The 20,079-nt window shown below is 46.4% G+C and overlaps 2 protein-coding genes across 3 annotated transcripts in view; one reads left to right on the top strand and one right to left on the bottom strand.

Moving 5' to 3' along the window:
* LOC147431292 (putative E3 ubiquitin ligase SUD1) overlaps positions 1-20,079 on the top strand; it is a 67,300-nt gene that overhangs the window by 42,808 nt on the left and 4,413 nt on the right. The window lies entirely within an intron of this gene.
* On the bottom strand, positions 8,284-11,867 carry LOC147431293 (uncharacterized). Its single transcript, XM_086493904.1, has 5 exons — positions 10,624-11,867; positions 9,922-10,529; positions 9,454-9,820; positions 9,112-9,273; positions 8,284-8,982 (listed from the first exon to the last, which is right to left on the bottom strand). Exons 1-5 carry the CDS (start codon positions 11,503-11,505, stop codon positions 8,485-8,487), a joined length of 2,517 nt encoding a protein of 838 aa, XP_086350030.1. The 5' UTR covers positions 11,506-11,867; the 3' UTR covers positions 8,284-8,484.

Raw genomic sequence — 20,079 nt, 5'->3', positions numbered from 1 at the left:
GACTGCAAAAATGTGTTGCTTTGTCTACCACTGAGGCTGAGTATGTGGCAGCCACTGAGGCATGCAAAGAAGCTTTGTGGCTCATGCGTTTGGTAGAAGAGCTTGGCATTAAGTCACCGGTTTCTGTGCTACACTGTGATAGTCAGAGTGCTATTATGCTTGCAAGGAATTCTGTTTTTCATGCTAAGACAAAGCACATAGAGGTGAAGTATCATTTTATCAGAAGTGTGCTTGATGACAAGAGCATTACACTTGTCAAGGTGCACACAGATGACAATCCTGCAGATCTTTTGACCAAGAGTCTTCCAGCAGAGCGGTTTGCATATTGCCGTCAGATGATGGGTGTTGGATGAGTAAGTGCATGATCAGCTGTTGTATCATAGTTAGCTGATTCTTTGATCTCCCAAGGTACATTGCCTTTAGATGGGAGGTTGTTAGGGAATAAAGGCCTAAGTGCCTTGTACTTATAACTTATAAGTTAAAAAGACTTATAAGTGAGGGGGCCCAAGTGTGAATGGCCCCCTAGTCACTTACTCATATACTCAAATGTAAAGCCCAAAAGAAAAATAGCGTGACTTCTCCCAAATTCAACGAGCTCTCTCTCTCTCACGTTTTCTCTGCGTGTGCTCTTTCTGTGCCAATCTCCTCTTCTCCTTCACTCTCATTGCATAGGACAGCAAGTGGGCTCTCTCTCCTGCTCCCCCACAGGTCCTCGGGTCTCTCTGGCGGTAATTGAGACGGTAATGAATCGGAAAAGCAGTCACTATACTGTTGTAAAAACATTGACCTTTCTTTATCTAGCACAGATAAATTTGATTCATCACAATCTGACACTTCACGTGCAAAAACCAAGTACGCAGAAAGATGCTTTTTCATTACAGAAGTAATAGCAGAAGCTGAAACAGTAGGAATAGACTCCCCTATAAGCTTTACATCCAGAATGTGAGTCTTTCCCTTGCTCTGTACAATGATCTTTTTGTTGTAGGCATCCATGATTCCCTGTACACGAAACAACCAAGGAATACCTAACAACACATCACATCCGTCCAGTGGCATGATGTAAAATTCTTCAGCATCTACATAGGACTGGATATGTAGACGCAACTTTCCAATGATGGGTGTCACAGCCTCTGTGTGGCCAGGACATGCCAAACCTGCCTCTGCTGTATACCCCATCTCTTCAGGTCTAATTCCCAACTTTGAAGCCAATTCTGGGGAAATGAAGTTGGCTTTGGCACCTGGATCAAAGAAGATAAGCACTGTTTGATCCCTGACCTTTCCCCATGCTCTGCAAAGCTCACTTGCATGTGAATTTGGCTTATCGCCCACCATATCTGGCACTAGACCAGCCATGGGCTTCTTTCCTTTCCTGTCCTCCTTGTCTTCAGAATCAGCTGGCCTTTTCTTTGTAGGACAGTTGTAAGCAATGTGGCTAGGCTGCTCACATATAAAGCATTTGTTCTCTGTCCTAAGGACCTTCTTTTGCTCTTCTGACTTGCGAGGAAAACGTCTTTTCCATTTCTTTGTTGGTCCTTTTTCTGATTCAGCCGTAGCTTTGTCTTTCCCTGCGTTGGCTGACTCCTGAGTCCCTTTAGGAGCCTCATTGGGAACGTGCTTCTTGGCTGTATTTTTCTTGCCTGATCCTGCCTTGACGCCAGTGTTAAATTCGCAATCTTCTCCCTTGAGCAAACCATTGCCAGTGTTTGCTACCTCGATGAGCTGCGTGAAAGTAGTGACTTTTGTCTTCGTGCAGTACTTTCTCAATCCTTTGGGTAGGCCACAACAGTATTTTTCAATCTGTTTTGTCAATGGCACAAACCTATAGGAAGTTACTGGAAGTAGAGCTTTCCAAAACTTCCGATTGTAATCATCCAGATTTCTGCAAGTGGCAGCATTTAGCTGGTGCCATTCTGTCATGACATCCGCTTCGAAATCATCAGATAACCATGCTGCTGCAAAAATCTGCTTAAAGTAAATCCATGTGGACGGAGCTTGCCCTTGAAGCAATAAAGTTGTCCACCATTGTCCCGCATTCCCTGTCAAAAAAGTGGCTCTATAGTAAGTTTCCCCCTGCATAGGCCTTGTCAAACTGGTGGAGGAATGAGAGAGCCTTCTTCCTGTCATCAAACCCTGTAAAGGTCGTGAATGACACACCTTTGCCACCTTCTTTGTACGAAGTTGGCCTCTCTAGCGGCGTTAAATTGTCGTATGGAAGTGACTGAAACATGGGAACACTTTTAGGGTTCATCTGTGTTCCTTGGCCGCTATTAACTTGACCTGGAAATGCTATATTTGGCTGCTGATTTGTAATTCCAGCCATACCAAAATTTGCCTGTGGCATTCCAAATTGGCCCTGAGTGCTCTGAAACCCTGGTTGCATACCCATGACACTGTACATGGGGTTAGGCATAATCGTTTGAGCACCCCCAAACACTGTTCCTGGCGTATAAAACTGATTTCCAGGTGCATGACCAGCCATGCTCTGGAATACGGATCCACCTCCAAAATAGCCAGGGTGTACTGAAGGTGGTGGGAAGACCTGTTGCATAGCCTGTAGGTTACTTCCCTGCCCATTAGAACCAGCTATAGGCTGCTGAAAGGTGGCAGGCTGAACTGGTACAGCCTGAAAGACTGGCATCTCAGCCACCTGTTCTTGCACCTTAGGCACAGGTTGTGGAGACTGCATGTTCTCCGTCAAGTGTACAGGTGTTTCCATTGACTGTGCGGTATGAATCACCTGTGCTCGAGCCTTAACAAGCTCTTGAATATGATCCAGTGACCCAACTTGCTGAGACGGAACAGGAGGTTGCAGAAAGGCTAAAAACCTCGGATTCTGCATTACTTGTGTGAACATAGCCACAGCAGTAGCCAACTGGGTCCTGAATATATCGTCATCTGTCTGTGGTGGTCTTGAGGACTCACCCACTTCATGTGTCTGTTGACCCTGTGAAGAGGAGACCTCTTCAGTCACATCATCTGGTCTGTCAGCCATAATTGCAATTCCCTGTGTCTGGTCTATGATCCCCTGTGTCTTCAAGCCTAAACTGACCAAGGCTCACTTCTATGGGAAAAAGTGATTTAATCCCGTCGATGGAACCATGAAACCGGCCTGTTCAATCCAAAAAGGGCGGTAGACTTTACTTCAAACCTTGATTTAGCTTTCACCCATTATTAGTCGTCTATTTTACCTGTACTTTCAAGACACAACAAAGGGGAGAGGGATACAGGCTGCTAGATTGCACCTGTATGAGTAGACGGACACCAGATTGGCCCCTAACTTAGGCGCCCCTTTCGGTATTTCTTTATTGTTCAAAAGAGGGAATAAACGCTGTGGTTCCTACAAGCTGCCCCGCACAAACTCGGCTGAATTTCCACTGTTCCAGCGCGATTTCGGCAGCATAACTGTACTAGAACCCTTCACAGTCAGTATTCCCACGCATTGACTGACTTTCCCGACGCATACGGGCACTTTGCAAAACCTGGCGAGAATCTGCAGCACGCTGAATTCTCTGTTTTCAGCCCTGAAAATGCGCCAGATCACCTGTACAACGGTCCCCTTGCGTCCCCGAACCTCCTGGGGGTATTAGGGTCCGTTTAGGGCCAAAACCCTAAACCTGCAAAAATACACAGCAGGCTGTAATTCACTGTTTCGGGCTCCGTTTCGCGTGCTGGTCGCATCCGTAGCAAGTCCTCGAGCTCCCGCACCTGTAGGGCTACGTGCTCTTTGAATCGGACGAGATTTCTGGCGTGGAACCTCTCCGAATTCACCTGTACCTGCGGGGGGATTAGCCGCTAGCTAATCCAGTACCTGTGCAAGAGGCTCTTGCCTCGGCAATCGCGCATGAACCCACACAACTGTACATTGGTCAAATGAAGAGCCCACTAGAGGGGCATAACATACTGCCAAAGGGGAGAGAGAGGGCAGTGCGTAGCGTGCAGGGCATCACTCCTGGCACCGCACTATGCATAAGAGGGAAAGCAAGCACTCCATAGCTCTTAACCTGTGACAAAATCTGAAAATGAGGCTCTCCCCTCTTCAAATTCAGTGCCACTTCTTGTTGCATGAGGCAAGTGCACCAGAATGTGCCACTTGGCACATTTACAAGCATTTTCCCGTTTCGGAGTTGCCGCCTAAAAATATCCCAACCGGTTGCCCAGTTGACTTCACGGCAGAGTAAGAAAATGTTCCCTTTGTCATTCCGGAGGTAATGACGCCAACACATTTTCAGGTCCCAAAATAGCAGTTCCCTAAATTTTAGGAGATGCTGCCATTGTATCTTTCTAGGTCATCCGACCCTCTTTGTACATTGCGGCTACATCGAGAACTGAAATGTAGCCTCTGTAGCAAAGGATTCCACTTTGGCTATGGCTAACCATAGTCCCTGTCCAACCTTAGTGCTCTCTTGCCCTCAGGCCTGGACTCCCTCTGGACAGTTCCACACTAGCTATGCAATGCAGGGCAGTTAGATTTCCCGAGGGGTGTTTCCAAAAAGTGAAAGTAAATAGATAATAAGAAAGAAATCAACAAAAAGGATAGATAGTAGTCACACGCTGGTGACAGGAATCAAAGGGTATACGCTAGTGCAAGTGAGTTCTAGCAGGGGAATTGGTTTCGCGCAAGTTTTGGGGTTGTTATGCTGCCGAAATTTGGCCAAATCAAATGGTATCTAGGTGGATACACGTGAAGGATTCCCAGGACCTTACCTTGTAATTTACCCTCCTAAAGAATAAAGAAATACCGAAAGGGGCGCCAATTTTGGGGCCTACAGGTTGTCGGCGTCTGCTCGAAGCATTCTAGCTTCCGAGCCGTGTGTGTGATTAAGTCGAGATTGTCGAGAGCTCACGGCCACGTCAGTCTATACCTCCTGTCAACGTGAATGTTTCTCCAGTAGTACAGGGCTTTATGACAGGGCAACTTGAGGATGATGCGTTCAAGACTCAGTTAGTTGCCGCGGTGAATGTCTTTTCGCAGCTGGTGCAAAATCCGAGGTTTATGGAATTCTTGCAAGCGCCACCAGTGCAACAACAAAATAGGCAACCTACGCCGTGTACGGAGCTTGTTGATGGTGAAGCCCAGGTACTTCATGTGACGCAGGAGGAAAGGGAACACTCGCATGTTGCGGAGTTGGGGGCTCCAAAGCAGGTTCCTCCCGTGCTTGAACAAGTGGCTAGAACGCCTATTCCACAGGTTATGCCAGTTCAGTCCGCCACCTTTCAGAGCCAGCATGCTGTCTTGAATGGACAGGGAGCAGGATACCAGGCAATGCACTCAGTTTTTGCACCAGCCGTATGTGCCAGGAACAGTGTTCGGGGGTATGCAAGGCATCATGCCAAACCCCATGTATGGTAGTATCGGCATGCGGCAGGGTTTTCAGAGCAACCACGGCCAGTTTGGGGTGCCACAGGGTCATTTTGGCATGGCTGGTTTTTCTGGACAACAGCCAAATATCGCTCCTCTGATGCAAAATGTGAATGGCCAAGGCGTGCCGATGATGCCTAGTACAATGCCCATGTTGTAGACCATTCCGTATGACAACTTGGGGGCACTAGAGAAACCGAAGGCTTACAAAGAAGGTGGTGCAGCGGTAAAGTTCAGTACCTTCAGTGGTTTCGAGGAGAAGACAAAGGCACTCACTTTCCTCCAGCAGTTTGATACAGCTTATGCGGGAGGGAATTTTACAGAGGCCTCGAAGGTCAGGAAAGCTGCCACTTTCTTAAAGGACAATGCACTTACATGGTGGACGACATTGTTAATGCAAGGACAGGCACCCGTCACTTGGGTTTACTTCAAGCAAATGTTTGCATCTGCTTGGCTATCAAATGAATTTGAAGCCGACGTCCTGACAGATTGGCACCAGCTTACTTCAGCTTCGTGCAAGAGCTTGCTGGAGTACAATAGGAGGTTTTTTAAAGCATTACTCTCAGTGACCTACAGATTTGTGCCATTGACAGAGCAGATAGAGAAGTACTCAGCTTATGGAAGTTGCGAACACTGGTCTTGCCTTGTTGAAAGGAGAGGACAGTGGATTTCCGAGCAGTGACAAAGGAGGGCAGCAAAAGAAAAATTCAGCGAAGAAGCCCCTTGCGAAAACGGCTCCTGATGCGTCACAGGGGTCAGAAAAGGCCACCAAAGACAAGGATTCAGCCGAGACTTCTGGAGCGCAGGCAAAGAAACAGAAAAGGAAGCCTTTTGTGCGCAAGTCGCTCGAGGAAAAGAAGGTCCTAATGGCTGAGAACAAATGCTTTATATGCGAGCAGCCTGGTCACTTTTCTAGCAATTGTCCACAAAGGAAAAGGCCAGCTGACTTAGAGGATAAAGAAGATCAGAAAGGCAAGAAGCCAAAACCCACAGCAGGTTTAGTGCCAGACATGGTGGGTGACAGGCCCAGCACAGATGCCAGTGAGTTATGCAGGGCATGGGGTAAAGTTAGGGATAAGACGGCACTCATCTTTTTTGATCCAGGTGCCAAAGCCAACTTTATCTCACCAGAGTTAGCTATGAAGTTGGGCATCAGAGCTGAAGAGATGGGGTACACAGCAGAGGCAGGGTTGGCATGTCTTGGCCACTCAGAGTGTGTTACTCCCATCATTGGAAAACTGTGTCTGCATATTCAATCGTATGTGGACACTGAAGAGTTTTACATCATGCCGCTGGAAGGGTGTGACGCCTTGTTGGGAATCCCGTGGATGTTCCGAGTGCATGGAGTCTTGGATGCCTACAACAAAAAGATCACTGTACAGCATAGGGGCAAAACTCACATCTTGGATGTAAAGCTTAAAGGAGAGTCAGTCCTTATTGTATCTGCTTCTGCTATCACTTCTGTAATAAAGAATCATCTTTCTGTGTACTTGATTTTTGCACGTGATGTCTCAGATAGTGATCAGTCAAATTTATCTGTGTTAGATAAAGAAAGGTCAGCATTTTGGCAAAAGTTTAGTGATTGTTTTTCTGATTCATTACCATCGCAATTGCCGCCAGAGAGACCTGAGGACCATCGGATAGATTTGGTTGCAGGGTGTAGCCCACCAAATAGACCTCCCTACAGGGTTAGTGCGGCGCAATAGAAAGAGATTATGGGCCAGGTTGAGGAGTTATTAGAGAAGGGGCTGATTCAACCTAGTTCTTTACCCTTTTGCTCCCCAGTGCTCCTAGTGCAGAAGAAGGATGGCTCATGGCGCATGTGTATTGATTACCGTGCGTTGAATAAGAATACCATCAAGAATAGGTTCCCTATTCCTAGAATTCATGATATTCTCGATCGTTTAGAGGATGCTGCAATTTTCAACAGGATAGACCTTAAGAGTGGGTACCATCAGATTCGTATAAGGCCAGAGGATGTGCACAAGACTGCGTTTAGAACAACATTTGGTCTTTATGAGTTTCTAGTGATGCCGTTGGGCTAACAAATGCTCCTGCCACGTTCAACAGAATGATGGACCGGATTTTCCGCTCGCATCAACAGTTTGTTGGAACGTTCTTCGATGACATGATAGTGTATTCGAAGAATGAAGAGGAGCATAGGCGTCACTTGATCATTGTGTTTGAAGAGCTGCGCAGTCACAGGTTACTTGTCAATCCTAAGAAAAGTGAATTCTTCCTCGAAGAGATCCACTTTCTGGGCCACATAGTCTCAAAGAATGGTGTTAGAATGGATCCCGCAAAGGTCGAAGCTATCAAGACATGGCCAGACTTGAAGACTGTGCACAATGTCAGAAGCTTCTTGGGATTGTGTTCCTACTATAGAAGGTTTATCAGAAATTTTGCAGAGATAGCATCGCCTCTTCACGCATTGCAAAAGAAAGAGGTCACTTTCAGATGGACCCAAAAAGAGATTTCAGCTTTTAGTCTCTTAAAGGAAAAGTTGACTTCAGATCCAGTTATTGTTTTGCCAGATCTCAGGAAGTCATTTGTGGTCCAGTGTGACGCGTGTGGCAGTAGCATCGGAGCAGTGCTAATGCAAGATGGACGGGTAGTAGCTTATGAAAGCCGAATTTTGCAAGGGCCAGAGAGGACTATGCAAGTCTATGAGAAAGAGCTCTTGGCCGTGATTCATGCGCTTTCTAGCTGGAAGCACCATAGTTGACACGTACGGTCACGTACGATGGCTACACGTACGAAGACGTGCGGTACTAATCGAACTAAAAAAAATTAGACGTACGTTGACGTAACGTACGATGCAAAAAAATAAATCATATATTTTTTAGAGCTTTTACTCTATTATGAGTAACTACTTAGTATTAAGTACATACAACTCAAAGGAGATGTCTTACAAGTAAGAACATTAAAGATTTGGCCATGGACATTGGAAACGGCAATGTTCGAAAAAAGATGATCATGATTGCATTTGATTTCATAATTCATTACATAAGTAGAGAGTCGAGGCTCGAGAAATACAAGTGACAAAAACTAGTACAAAAAAGTAGTGACACAACTCATAGTCTCATGGCCCATGGGTACAAACTTTAAAGCATAAAGAGAGAGTTCTAAGTGCTCATATCGCTCTCATCACCGGAGTTGTGGTCCGAGCTTGAGCTAGAGCTTGAGCTAGAGGTAGCTGCATCATCCTCATCACTACTTGCATCAGATGCACTAGATGCAAGACCATAATCTCCCTCACTAAGGATGTTGCCCTCATCATCAAACTCTGGCTCTCTAGGATCCGTAGGTCTAGAAATGGACACATTCTCCAAAGTGGTGTCCGCCATAGTAGATCCGCTACCCGAGCCTCGCCGCACATAGGTCCTGGGTGTCCGTGCCGACGCTCTTCCACTCCCACGAGCAACCGAAGTGGAAGCTCCTCTACCTGTAGTTGCCAAAGCTCGCACAACCACCTTCTTGCAGGACCGTGTGCGAGAGACACGGCGATCAATCTCCTCCAACTCCAAGTAGAGGTCTCGAAATATTTGCTCCTCCTCTGGATCGCGATCTTTGTTGAGACTCTTAAGAGTCTCAATGGAGAGCTTGCATTCATCTACATTCACCTATTTGTCATTTACAACATGCAAGAAGATTAATGGAGTTAGCAATTTGGTATGCCAAAAATATGAGCACATGATACATCATACATGTGAAAGCATAAATAAAGAGTATGATGTAGCCAACTCAATTACCTGCCTAGCCATTGGCATCTCGTGCATGGACCTCAACATGCGTAAATTGGAGCGACAATAGATAAGCCGCTCCAATTGCTTCGTAGAAAGCTTGTTGCGGATCTTGGTGTGTATAAGAGAATACGCCGACCAATTCCGCTCACATGCACCCGATGAGCAATCCTAGAGCACATAGATGATAGAAGAGAGGCATGAGATTTGAATTGTGGGAATTTTCAATTGAGAGGTGACTTATGTGACATGTCACATGAATGATGAATGTCAAATGATGACATGATTGAGATTATAAATTTATAATTTATGGTATGGTATTATGTATAATTATTAATATATATGATATACCTGTCCAAGAACCCTCAATGCCACCCTTTGAAGGTGAGGCAATTGATAGCCAAAACATTCCCACCAAAAAAGAGGCTTCACTAACGAATCCCTCTTCCAACACACCGAGGAAGCGAATGCCGTGCCTCTTTGGTCTCCATAGTTGATGAGCTCTTGGAGAAACTCTCCATGGTGTTCTTCATTGAGTATCTTTGGAAGGTACTTGTCGCGCTCCTCTTGAAGTGCTTGATCCGCAAAGATTGATGGCTTTTTGAAAGCCGGATGCAAGAGGGCGGCAAAGCCATGGATTGGTCGCCTCATCCAATCCCACCGCTTTTTAACAAGGAAGAGAATGTCATCTCTCTTTGGAGAGTCCTCCAACACATCACTACAAAGAGAGAGAGAAAGATAGTCAAGCATGGAAGGGTAGAACCGTAGATAGAAAAAGACAACTTACAATGTACATAAATCATAAGGTGATATGTTTACTGTGAACCATCGGGTGCTCCATCAAGAATGGTGGATCTCTCAATCTCCTTGTAAGCCTCCTCCATGAAGTGGTAAAGGAGACCTATGGTAGACCCTTCCATGTCGGTCATCCGAAGCACCTTATACAATGGCAATACCACCATGACAAGACCCTTGACCTCTTGCCAAAACTCCTCCTTCAAGCAAACCCGTTGGATGGCCTTTGCATCTTGTTGGGATGATTGGGTCTCTTCTTCAATCCATGCTTTGAACTCATCCGAGACCATTGTCTTTTGCAAGTTGGTTTGCACATCATAGAGGCGCTCAAGGAGGAGCCACATAGCGGCAAAGCGTGTTGCGGAAGGCTTCTTCAACTCCAAGCCGGAGTAAGTGCGATATATCGCAAGTACTCTCACCTTTTTGTTGATGAAGTTGACGATGGAGAGGGCTTGGGATAGAATGTCCTTTACCCAAGGTAGGTCGCCAATGTCCTCCAAGAGGAGGTCAATGCAATGTGATGCACATGGAGTCCATACTATGTGTGGATACTCCGCCTCTAGCTTTTTGGCCATGGAAGCACAATTGGAGGCATTGTCAGTGATTACTTGAATGACGTTGCTTGGACCGATCTACATATGGAGAAAGAAGGGAAAGTGAGAAGAGCCAAGGCAAAAGACAAAATTGAAAATAGTAGATACTTGAGAGTGGAATAAAAAATTTTACCTCTTTTATGGCTTGACGAATGTGGCGGTAAATGAAGGCACCCGTGACCTTTTTCCCCCTTGCTCCCGCATCAACCGCTCGCAAGAAGTAGGTGCCAAGAGGGCATGAGACAAGGATATTAATGATTCCCCTCTTCTTGCGGTCACTCCATCCATCGGTGAGAATAGAGCAACCATAGTTTACCCATCCGGCACGCACGGGGTCAAGAGACTTGTCGATTCGTGCCCTCTCTTCATCAAGCTTTTTGGTGCGCATGTCATGGTATGACACTCCCGTCCACCCTTCACATGGACCAACCGCAGCAATAGCCTTCACCATGCGTTCCCAACGATCCGTGCGAAGAATATGAAAAGAGAGATTGCACTCAATGATGGTGTGTGCAATCTCTATCTCCGCTTGTCGTTGCCTCTCTTTGAGGAAAGACAATGGACCGGAAGTTCCACCCACCGTTTGTGCAAGAGTAGCTTGCTTTGGAGGCCGCCCACCATGACTTCTTTTGCTCTTCTTTGAGACGCTACCACCCTCGGTGGAGGCCATGGTAGCGCCGCCGGATGCAACGGACATTGATGGAGAAGCATCCTCTCCCGAATCGGAGAGATCATGGTCGGGCGGAACCACCTCCTCCGATGCCTTTGCAACCGCCTTGCGCGTCTTCAAGGGGAGATACTTTGCTTTGCACTCTTGGAGAATGTCGTCGGGGATATTCGGACAAGGACCCGCTTCCCCTCCCACCTTGGTCAAGTGGATGATAAGGCGGGTGGAGCTTGAGGTCATGGTCTTCGGGTAATATTTGCAATACCATTTGCAAACATTTTGCTTGTTCTTCACCCTTTCAAAGTAGCGGCAATGCTTGTTGAAGGCTTCATGAAGAGCGGGCGGCATTATGGAGAGCTTGAGGGATGGGGAGTGATGAGAGAACTTTAGAGTAATGGAGAGCTTGAAGGAGATGGATGGAGATGAAGGGAGCTTAAGGAATAATGGAGAGCTTGAAGGAGATGAAGAAAGCTTGAGCCTTGAAGGAACAATGGAGAGCTTGAAGGAGATGAAGGGAGCTTGAAGGAGTAATGGAGAGCTTGAAGACTTTATGGAGTGCCAAAGCTTGAAGCCTTGGCCCTTGATGAATGGAGAGAGCTTGAGGGAGCTTGAGTAGGGAAGGAGATGAATGAGAGAGCTTGAGGGATATATGGAGAAGAAGAGAGGGTGGGCAACCTTATATAGGTTTTGACGAGAGAGGGAGAAGAGGGTTAAAGAGAGAGCATGCTTCAAAATTCAAATTCCATGTGCCATGGCCATAGCCCATGTGGCTTTGTGTGTGTGGATGTTGGGGGGGGGGGGTGGGATGGCACATTGGCTTATGATGCCCCAAGGGCCAAGGCTCCAAGGCCCCCAACGTTCAATTTTTAACGTTCAAAAACTGCCAGCACGTGGCGCTACAAAACGGCTGTAAAAACAGTCAAAAAAGTCCGCCAAAGGTCACTTTTTTTTTGATCGGACGGATCCTGTACGAAACAGACGGGACGGGATGGAACGGACGGGACGTTACGGACGACGGACGTGGACAACCCTGGGAAGCACTACCTCTTAGGTGCTGATTTTGTTGCCCAAACAGATCATCAGACCTTGCGATACTTCTTTACACAGTCAAAGTTATCCGAAAAGCATATGCGATGGGCAAACATTCTTTCCATGTTCCACTTCCAGATTATGCATGTGGAAGGCAAGAAGATTGTTGTGGCTGATGCGTTATCAAGAAAGCCACAAATTTCAGCTGTGTCAATTCCTTATCATCACGAGTTAGATGACATGAAGGAACAGTATACTGCAGATGAAGATTTTGCAAGGATCTTTGAACAGTTACAAGAGGGGCAACATCATGAGCACTATCTCCTCAGAGATGGTGTTATGATGATGCATGGCAGACTTTGTGTCACTAGGCCACTTTGACATAAGGTCATGGAAGAGAGTCATGTCCCACCGTATGCAGGGCATCGTGGCATTGATGCGACAGTTAAAGCGGTAGAGACATTCTTCTATTGGCCTACCTTGAGCAGAGATGTGGATGCCTTTGTGCGAGCATGCATAGTTTGCCAAAAGGTCAAGTTTGATATGCAAAAGGCACCAGGGTTGTTACAACCACTGCTGATTCCGGATAAGCCATGGGAAAGCATTGCTATGGACTTTATCTTTGATCTTCCAAGGACGCCAACAGGGAATGATGGTATATGGACCATTATCTGCAGGTTCAGCAAGCAGGCCCATTTTATCCCTGTCAGGAAGAAGATAAAATCTGATCAGATGGCACGCTTGTTCATGTACAATGTGTTTAAGTACCATGGTATGCCACAATCGATTATCAGTGATCGTGATCCTCGCATGACCAATTTGTTCTGGAGAGGATTGTTTGAGAACATGGGCACTACGCTCAAGTTTTCGTCTTCGTTTCATCCACAAACTGATGGACAGTCAGAAGAGGCTAATTCTACTGTCTTAGATCTGCTGAAATGCTATGTGTCAGATAACAAGGGTAAGTGGGAACAGTATTTGCCTACGCTTGAGTATGCGTACAATAATACGGTGCATTCGTCTACTGGCAAGGCACCTTTTGAGATTGTTGAAGGCGGCAAAAAGGCTCCTCCCATTTTGCATACAAAGGACAAGATCTTTGAGGCAGATCGATATGTTGAGAACATGGATGAGATGTATAAGAAAATTAAAGTTGCCTTGGAGAAGACTCGGGCAAAGTAGAAAAAGGCTACTGATCGTCACCGTCGTGAATTGCTGTTATCACCTGGTGATTGGGTTCTGTTAAGGTTCGAAAAGGCAAGGTTAAAGAAGATGAAGGGCAAGGAACGACTGTTTCCTAAACTCAGCATGCGTTACTCTGAGCCTTTTCAAGTGCTTGACAAGATTAGCGATGTGGCTTACAGGCTGAAATTGCCTGATGCATGGAAGATTCATAATGCATTTCACGTGAGTCTTCTAAGACCCTTCGTGGGTGATGTGCCAGAAGATATGTCAGTTGAGGATCAGCCAGAAGTTGAGGAACTTGATGAGATCCTGGTACCTGAGCAAGTTTTGGCACATAAGGACAGAAAAGTTAAAGGACAAGTTGCAAGACGCTATTTGGTGAAGTTCAAGAACTATCCACCTATGGATGCAAAGTGGATGGAAGAGCATGAACTGTCAGAGTCACCAAATGTATTGCAGCTTTACCTTGAAGCCTTTGGGTTACAGCCTACTTATGCCCCAACCCAACGTGTGCAAAGGAGGGGTAATGATAGAGCTAGTACATCAAATGTACATATGAATTCAGTGCCATAGATGGAAATGACAAAAGTATGAAGGTCTCATTAAGTCATTTGTATCTATGTATGTTACGACCTTTCTTGCGGATACATGCGATGATAAAAGAGTGTTGATAGCACAAGATCATCAATGGCGTGTATTTATGGTATGCAATCGAGGACGTTTGCGATTTCAAGAGGGGGGTATGTCACGAGGACGTGGCAGTTATTAACCATGTCACAAGGATGTGGCTATTGCTAACCTTGGTTGTTGGTTTCTTTCCAATGGGGTTTATTTTATTTGTTTTGAGACCCTCTTTTTGAAGTAGCAAACGGTCGGACATTGTATGGCCAATGTGAACGGTAGATTCACCCGCAGATGGGAAGTGGTCGGCACTGGAATTCGTATGGTAAGAGGATGTCTAGGCTCAGACCAAGATCATATAGGTCCCCCCGTCGCACTTAGCAAGTTGGTGGATACTAGGAAGTGAACTCAATTAAGGCGTAAAGTCAAGGTGGGACTACCAACAAAAAGTATCCAACAGTTAGGCCACATTGCACTTTTGGATGCGGTTCCAATGAGGATAGATGGTCAGAAGACCAGTGGGAGCCCAACGGAAGCATCTCCTAAAATTTAGGGAACTGCTATTTTGGGCCGTGAAATGTGTTCGCGTCATTACCTCCGGTATGACTAGGGGAACACTTTATAACTCTGCCGTGAAGTCAACTGACGCGTCGGTTGGGATATTTTTAAGCGGCGAACCCGAAACGGGAAAATGCTTGTAAATGCGCCAAGTGTCACATTTTCATGCACTTGCCTCTTCCAGAAAAATGGGTGCTGAATTTTTAAGCTGGGAAGGCCTCTCTATGCAATGTGTCAGAGGTTAAGAGCTATGGAGTGCTTCCTTTCCCTCTCATGTACAATGTGGTGCTAGGAGTGATGCCCTGCACACTACACACTGCTCTCTCTCTCCCCTACGTGCAGTTATGTGATGCCCCACAAGAGGGCTCCTCATTTGACTGATGTACAGCTGTGTGGGTTCATGCTTTCGTGCTGAGGCAAGAGCCTCCTTGAGCAGGAACAGGGGTAGCTAGCTGCTACTCCAAAGCAGGCATTGGTGAGGGTCATAACCTTTTTCTACGCATGATTGTTTTTCAGCCATACGGACGCCAGGACACTTGGGAATCGTGCCCCACTGGCAGAGGACAATAAGGGGACTGTTTGGGGCTGAAAACAGGGCAAAAACCAGTAAATACAGCGTGCTGAATTTACTGTTTTTGGGCAGGAATCAGAGGGTATACGCCAGTGCAAGTGAGTTCTAGCAGGGGAATTGATTTCGCGCAAGTTTTGGGGTTGTTATGCTGCCGAAATTTGGCCAAATCAAATGGTATCTAGGTGGATACACGTGAAGGATTCCGAGGACCTTACTTTGTAATTTACCCTCCTGAAGAATAAAGAAATACCGAAAGGGACGCCAATTTTGGGGCCTACAGGTTGTCGGCGTCTGCTCGGAGCATTCTAGCTTCCGAGCCGTGTGTGTGATTAAGTGTTAATTCCCGTTACAGGTCTCCTTTGCAAAGTGCTCTGTGTGTGTGTTTAAAGTAAAGAATTTCGGGTGAAAGCCAACGCCTACCGCCCTACGGGCCGGTTTCATCGCACGAACCCAAGTTCGCTTGGGCGTGTCGATTCCTAATCGTGTTTTTGAAGAGTGACAGGAATCCCAAGAAAGAAGGGCTTGTGCAGCCTCCCCTTGTCTCTTGTCACTCAGTGAGAGCGGACCGTGCACTTAACGGCCGGCCAATCGACGTGAGGGGGGAAAAAGCAACCTTGGTGTGAGCGCAAGGCTGTCAAGGGGTGCGCCTGTAGAAAGGAGTAGAACTCGGGTGAAGAGAAGATCCTTCTCTAACACGGTTTGCAAGCGAAAGAAAACCTCAAGAATCTCAAGACCCTCAAGCACCTCAAGAACCTCAAGACACTCAAGAACTCAAGAACCTCAAGACCCTCAAGAACCCAAGTTCCTCGTGAACTTAAGAACCAAAGATCATAGAGAATGGTCATCACTCGAAGCAGAATGGATGCTTCGCTTGGAGGTGATGAGCATGAGAGAGGCGACGAAGAATTTTCCCCACCAGGAGGTTTTTCTGACCCTTCCCCATCTACGACAAAGATTGCACTAATTCCTATGGAGGATTTGGAGCTGATGTTTCTGAAACAGAATTTACAACGCGAAGCAAGAAATGCAGCAAGAATGGCAGAAATGAAACGCAGACACGCAGAAGACAATGCTGAACGAGAAGTAGAAAGAAAGGCAAGACAAGAACAGAGCGAGCGACGCATGCAAGAGTTCTTGCGACTTTTTTCTCAAGTGCAGGCACCGATGCAAGAGATTCGGGAAAAGGAGACTCTCTCAGTCTCTTCTTCTCCAAAGCATGACACACAGGAATTGCATGATTGTGAGAAGCATGATGATTTGAATGATAATGATTTGCATGATGACAAGCATGATGATGATTTGAATGATAATGATGAGCATGATGATTTGGATGACAATGACAAGCATGATGATTTGCATGATCACGATGTGATTTCTCACAAGCATGATCAGTTGCATGAAGATGATGTGATTGTTCACAAGGATGATGTGTTACTAGATGCTTTTTCTAGCGAAGGTAACCTCGTTGCAGATTCGATCAGTCACGAAGAACCGATCTTGGCTCTTGAGCCTAGATCCAAAGAACCCCTTCAAGAAAAACCGATCTTGGCTCTCGAGCCTCGGTCCAAGGATCCCTCACAAGAAGTATTGTGCGTTCGCATGATTAGTACGCATGTATTGTTCGAGTGTTTCATTCGTGATCGTTTCCTATATTTTAGTCAGCATCTTTATGTGATCCCTTTTCCTAGGCATGACGTATTGTACTATGAGCACGTTTCACTCATGAATGAGCACGAATGTATGCAGATTGTTTATGAAAAGCTGAAAAGTATGCATTCAAGGAAGTCACAGTCCATGTCTCTTCCTTGGCACGACACAGTTGTAGAAAGAATACATAGAAGTATGAGCACCAAGCATGGGTATTTCCGTTGTGAATTGCCAAAGTTGATTACTTTAGATTAGAAAGACAAGATTCGATCTCATTGTGTGCGTGTGTGTGGTGAACGGTTTGGAACTCCGTCTCTATGTTCATCTACATTGCATACACAGTTGTTAGAGAAGACAAGATTTTTTCCCTTCACTTTACATGGAATGGGTATGTTCATGGTTTTGTGTTGGAAATGGTTTCATGAATTTTTAGCCATGGAGATTCTTGAAGAAGAAAGAAGCATGACTCTAGACGAAGTTGAAGCATTGAAGGAGCCACAAAAGACTTTGTCGCTTTCGGCGCGGCCTAAAGAAGCAAGTGTTGCAAACCTTTATGAAGTTCAAGTACCGCACGACCCACACATCAGAGTGGGCCGGTGAAGAGTCCCTTCGAGGATTCCGGATGCTATTGGCGATCTCCCTCGATGCCATACAGTTCGGTACCAGTACCTCACTTTGTGAAGTTCAAGTACCGCACGACCCACACATCAGAGTGGGCCGGTGAAGAGTCCCTTCCAGGATTCCGGATGCTATTGGCGATCTCCCTCGACGCCATACAGTTCGGTACCAGTACCTCACTTTGAAAAGGAGAGGATGTCACGTGACACATCCAACCCTATCTGTTCGTGGACAAGCTACAACATGATCAGGGTTCAGTCAGTCCAGTCAGTCTAGATTAGAAGTGATCTGGCACTTTTGTGAGTCTATTCGTAGACCGTGCATGCCCAATCACTTAGTGTAGATGCATATCCTCTGGTTGCATACAGCATGATCATCAGCATTCCCATTAGAATCCATCAGAATCCTTCAGGGGAATTTTCTAGTGCATTTAGCCTATTTTACCTATTTTTGACATTTTTCACTTATTATTTTTAAGTGACTTTTGTTGGAAAGTAGGTAGGGCAATTTTGCTAAGTCTGTATATAAGCAAACTAGAGCTAGCACTATTTTGCAGAAGAGGCAACAGGAGCCAAGCTCAGCAGGCAACTTCTCAACAAGACCCCTTCGTGGACTTCCCTCCAAGCAAGACCCAGATCTAGTGTTTCCTTCATCAAGCACCATCGCCATCCACAAGCATCCCTAACGTTTTGCATCAAGCATCATCGCCCAAGCTTGCATCGGCCATTGGCGTTTTCATCTCCAAGCTTCACCGCGGGAAACCAAATAGCCTAGGGTTTTTCCTTCAAGCAAGGATTGCCAGCAGAACCAGCCCCTAGCATTTTACAGATTCCAGTCTCTAGCGTTTTTGGTCCCCACCTCAACCGCTACAGATCTCAGCCTTTACAGCCTTCAGCCCGCGGCGATTTGCAGTAGTAGAAGACCTTCAAGTTCAGCCATAAGAAGATTAGCAAAAATTAGTCCTAGCGTTTTTGGTTGCAGATCAGCCCCGGCGTTTTGCAGCTTTACTGCGACGGAACAGCAAGGAACATCAGCGTTTTCAGTTTTCAGCAGTTAGCACTCGTGCAGATAAAGTCCCGAACCTCGCAGACCTCACCTTCTCGCAGCAGTTCCTCGCCGCACGGTGGGATCCATCGAAGTTTGCAGTTTCAGCCCGGAAAACGCAGATTTCAGCATATGCGTTTTCAGCATATCGTCGTTGCATCGTCGTCATGGACATCGTCACCGACATAGAGTCAGAATTCAGTAGATAGAAGATTTGCAGATTTCAGCCCTTAGCATTTTCAGATTTCAGCCCATCTCGTCGTCGTCCTCATCGTCCGCAAGTCCAAGCATTGTAGAGATTTGTTCAATCATAAGTAGACCGCTCTCGCCATAGAGCGTGGGGCCTTCGGAGGAGGGTTTTACGTCGTCTCTGGTGTCATATCTCTCTTCTCTCTCTATCTCTCAGTCTCATATACTTGCATGCATAGTGTCCATTCACTTTGTTTTGTGATCATAGCATTCTCTCATTAAGAACGGAAGGCTCTACCTTCCATAAGAACAAAAGGAACCTTGAGCACAGTTCGGAGCACTCATCTTGAGCAAAGTGCAAACAATCATTCCGCTGCACCTAACACCATTGCATCCACCTCTTCCTGGTCCCAAGAGGTGGCAAGGGTCCTTTGGTGACGAATTGGAGCTGATGAAGATCCACCGGCATCGAGACTGGGTAGAGAAGAAGAAGAGAAAATGAGGGTCTTTGGGTCGATACCTTTGCGTGCTGGCTTGGATTTATGATTGGATTGCGATCCTTTTCGTCAAGCTCCTTCTTCTTCTCAACGCTCACATTGGTGCAAAATTTCACCTCATGTCTCGACGCTCGAAGAAAGTGTGCCCTCACTTTGTCATGCCCCTCTTTCTGCATGTAAGAGCATAACTTGCATGTCCATGCACGAGAACCTCCCGCCGCCGACAAGGTGCTCTCCGGGGTCACTTCATCCCCACCACGACCATTCCTTCGCCTTTGAGTGTTACCCGCTCTAACGGAGGGGGTTGAACGAGAAGAAGAGGCCATGGACGAGAGAGAGAGAGAGAGAGAGAGAGAGAGAGAGAGAGAGAGAGAGAGAGAGAGAGAGAGAGAGAGCCTTGTAGCAATGAGAGCTTCTTGAATTTTCAATGGCGAATGCGTATCATGTAGGCTTGAACCTTGAGAGCTCGAGACTCAAGAGAGATAGAGGTAGGAAGAGTCAAGATGAGAGAGAGAGAGACTCGAGAGTTGAGGGAGAGTGTAGAGGTTAGAAGTGTAGAACAATGGTGCATTGAAGCATTCACTTGTTTGTTGTGAAAGGAAGGGGTGAGCAGGTTTGCATTATCTAGGCCCTTGAGGCTTGCTCACTTTGGAAAAAAATCCAAGTCCAGAAATCTGCCCATTTTTTATTGTTGGCCAGAAAATGGACAGTTGACCTGAATCCGGTCATTCGGCCTGTCTGTGTGATTGCTGTCCGTTCCGGCCATTCCTGCCCGTTTCAGCCCCGTGTTCTTGTATGACCTAACCTGTGGGAATGCCTGGCCGTTCTAGGAAGTTCCCCGCCATGGCCATGACTCGGAACGCCGTTCCGGTGTTCTAGCCCCCTAAACTAGCGTTCCCGTGTAACTATGATTTGGATTGTCATTGATAGTTTTAGCAAGCAAGCTCGCTTCATTCAAGTAAA

Source organism: Adiantum capillus-veneris, chromosome 21 (genome assembly GCF_014529385.1).
Source record: "Adiantum capillus-veneris isolate H3 chromosome 21, ASM1452938v2, whole genome shotgun sequence".
Classification (NCBI taxonomy): domain Eukaryota; kingdom Viridiplantae; phylum Streptophyta; class Polypodiopsida; order Polypodiales; family Pteridaceae; genus Adiantum; species Adiantum capillus-veneris.
This window is presented reverse-complemented; position numbering and strand designations above follow the sequence as displayed.